General features: G+C 32.9%; 1 protein-coding gene across 1 annotated transcript; it reads left to right on the top strand.

Annotated features, from left to right (window-relative positions):
* The first annotated feature begins 1,529 nt into the window (after nucleotides 1-1,529).
* LOC129293928 (malonyl-CoA:anthocyanidin 5-O-glucoside-6''-O-malonyltransferase-like) lies at nucleotides 1,530-3,144 on the top strand. The gene has a single exon (XM_054932063.1). The coding sequence runs from the start codon at nucleotides 1,579-1,581 to the stop codon at nucleotides 3,067-3,069; it is 1,491 nt and encodes a 496-aa protein (XP_054788038.1). The 5' UTR covers nucleotides 1,530-1,578; the 3' UTR covers nucleotides 3,070-3,144.
* The last annotated feature ends 483 nt before the right edge of the window (nucleotides 3,145-3,627 follow it).

Genomic DNA, 3,627 nt, shown 5'->3' with positions numbered 1-3,627 from the left:
AATTATAAAAAATAAAATATTTATTATAATAAAAAACCAAAAAATTATAATCTTTTAAAAATTTAAAATCAGAATTGCTTCCATCGTCTTTTTTATTTTTCCCTTTATTACATGAGCCCTATACATTCATGGAAAGGGGTGTCTTCCTTTCTTTTTTCTCCTTTTTCTCTCCATTTCCTTCATCCGCACCATTCAATTTGCATGCCTCTTATCCGACCCTTCAAAGTGCCAACTGTAATCCAATATTGTTAACTGCCTTGACCAGGGGAAAAAAAATGGTTTTGAACTTTTTAATTAAAATAAACACAGTTTTATTTAAAAAAATAAATGCTATTACATTTTTTAAAACTATTTAAATTAAAATTTTAGTCTTTTTTAAATTAAAATTATTAAACTAAAATTAAAATTTAGTTTAGTTTTTTAATTTTATAAATTATATTTTCAATCTTTTAACTTTAATACTATTAGTCTCAAATGATTATTTCTTTATCAATCATTTTTATTTTTAAAAATTAAATTTAATATGTCAATATTTAAAATTTTTTAATATCTAAAATTTTAATATAAGATATTTTTTATTGATGAAACTAACACTACAAGAATTAAATGAGTAAAAAAATATTTTATTAAATTAAAGGATCAAAATAAAATAAAATATAAATAGATTATATTTTATTATAAATTAATCATTTTTTGCCAATTATGAATTTAATCATTGAATAACAGTGTTTATCTTTATTGTATTATTTATAAATAAAAATGTTAAAATTCGGGAAGATATTAATGTGTGTATAAATATATTATTTATAAATATAAAAAACTGTTCCTAAAAAAATGTTCAAAACTGTTTCAGTAAGTAAAACTATTTTTTTACGTTTTTCAATCAATTTATAACTTTTTAAAACTGTTTCAGTGGGGAAAATATTAATGCATATATAAATATATTATTTATAATTTTAATTCAATATTAAACATAAAATCAAAGTGAAGTTTATTATTAGAGTATGTGAAAGATGCAGTCTATATGTTACGTAAAGAAAATCGCATTAGGAAAATGTAAATATTGATTTTACTCACTGAAAAGGTCTTTAAATTTTTTTGGTAGGGACCTTTTTCCAAATTATAAATAATATATTTACATATGTACATTAATATCTTTCCTTTAATATTTTTATTTATAAATAGTATAATAAAGATAACCATAGTTATTCTTCAATGATTAAATTCATAATAATTTTAATTTAAAATAAAAGAAAAATTTTTTTTATTTAAATAGTTTTAAAAAATGCAATAGCATTTTTTTTTTAAATAACGCTGCTTATTTTAATAAAAATATCCAAAACTGGTTTTTTTTTTTTTTTCCTGGTCAAGGCACTGATTTGGATTGCAGTTGGCATTTTGAAGGGTCAGATAAGAGGGGCGCAAATTGAAGGGTGAGGATGAAGGAAACGGAGAGGAAAAGGTCACAGCAAATGAAAATAAATGGCATCTTAAGATGCGCCTATTCGCACTTGCCAAACCAGGGGCGGTTTCTTAGTCTGTATACGGATAACGTTCACGAAGCTTCACTCGAAATCCATGGCGTCTTCCAATCCCTCCCTGAAAATACATGAGCTCTGCAGAATAGCTCCGCCACCATCTTCACCCAAGTCCTCTTTCTCTCTCTCCTTCTTCGACTTGCTTTGGCTCAGATTTCATCCTGTCGAGCGTCTCTTCTGCTTCTCTGTTCCTCACTTAAAATCTTCTTCCTTCTTCGATTCCATCGTTCCCAAGCTCAAACGCTCCCTCTCTCTCGCTCTCCAACACTTTCTTCCTTTTGCCGGAAATATCGTTTGGCCTTCCGATTCCGACTCAGTCAAACCCATCGTCCGATACACTCCAGGAGACGCTGTCTCTCTCACCATAGCAGTTTCTGATTCTGATTTCAGCCATTTCTTGGATAACTCACCTCGCGACGCGTCCGAGTCTCGTGCTTTCGTGCCGAACTTAGATTCATCTGATTCATCTGCTTCGGTTCTTTCCCTGCAAATCACTCTGTTTCCCAACAGTGGATTTTGCATCGGCATCACCGCACACCATGCCTGTTCGGATGGAAAATCTTCATCTATGTTCATCAAGGCCTGGGCTTATCTATGTCGAATAACAGAAGCCGATGCAGAGAGTGAATCTTCTTCTGGTTTGCTTCCACCAGAACTTCAACCATTCTTAGACAGGGAAGTTATCCTCGATCCACGTGGCATTGCCTCTGCATACATTAATGGGTGGACGTGGTCATCATCAGGTTTAGATCCCAATGATCAGACTCAGAAGAACCGGCCAAGCTTGAAGATTTTGTCCGAAGTGTTCCCGCCGAAAGTGGACGACTCGGATCGAGCCATATTCGATCTCAGACGTGGAGTTTTGGAGAAGATAAAGGGAAGGGTATTACAGAAATGGGAGAGTCTTGACAAGGTGAAAGAAGAGATCACAGTAGAATCATTAGCACTTTCAAAGCCTCAAACTTTATCAACCTTTGTGCTCACAACTGCTTATGTTTGGGTCTGCTTCGCCAAAGCCATGGAAAAAATAGCTGAACAGAAGACAAAGAAAGTGTTATTGGGGTTCGTAGTTGATTGCAGGAACAGGTTAGAGCCTCCAATCCCTGAAAACTATTTTGGAAATTGCGTGATGTCTCAAGTGACAGAAACACTTCCCGAAAACCTTACCAATGAAGATGGGATAGTGATAGCAGCTAAGAAAGTATACGGGAAGATAATGAAAATGCAGAAAGAGAACGGTGTGCTTGATGGAGCAGAGACGTTGTTCTCAACGTTTTCTTACGTGAAAGATGAAGAGAACCGAGCTATATGCATAGGAGTAGCCGGGTCAACCCGGTTTGGGGTTTATGGAGTGGACTTTGGATGGGGAAGGCCTGAGAAGGTGGAGATAACGTCGGTGGACAGAAATATAACAATGGCGATGGCAGAGAGTAAAGATGGTAATGGAGGGGTGGAAGTTGGACTCGTTCTGAAGAAGAATGTGATGGAACAATTTGCTTTACTCTTTCGATCGGAGATAGAGTCTATTTGATATTCAACTACAGCAAGAGGCAGATGAAACTATCTGTGTTTCAATAATTCATAAATCATAATTTCGCTTTTAAAATGTTGCAAGTCTTTTTGTTTTCTTGTGTTAAATCTTCTTCTCGTTCTGCACGTGTGTTCTGGTATGCTTCTTTTTTTTTTTTTTTCCGTTTTTGAAACAAATGACCACAGGGCATTTGTGCAAGTAGAAAACTTATCTAATCATATCAAAATATATGATATTTTTGTATCTAAAAAATCATTAAGTCAAGTTTATCATTGGATCTTTGGTGAGTAAATTGATATCAATTTACTTTCCAAAAATATGTTCAAAAGTAATTGTCTAACTTCTCATAATAAAATTTTTAATTTTCTTGATATAATTAAAAAAAGGATGATTTTGGGAGGACAAAGCTTTCAAGGGAGTCTGAGTAGATATTAAATTTGATTAGCTTAATACCTCAACAAAACTTGATTTCTTCTAAAATGCCTGGAAGTTCAATAGTTGCTTTAGTGTCATAATTGGGATATTTGAAAAATCTCTTGGTGTGTGTTTGGAGAAGGA

Source organism: Prosopis cineraria, unplaced genomic scaffold (assembly GCF_029017545.1).
Source record: "Prosopis cineraria cultivar Desert tree isolate PC_DT_omini unplaced genomic scaffold, ASM2901754v1 PC1, whole genome shotgun sequence".
NCBI classification, from domain to species: Eukaryota; Viridiplantae; Streptophyta; class Magnoliopsida; order Fabales; family Fabaceae; genus Prosopis; species Prosopis cineraria.
This window is presented reverse-complemented; position numbering and strand designations above follow the sequence as displayed.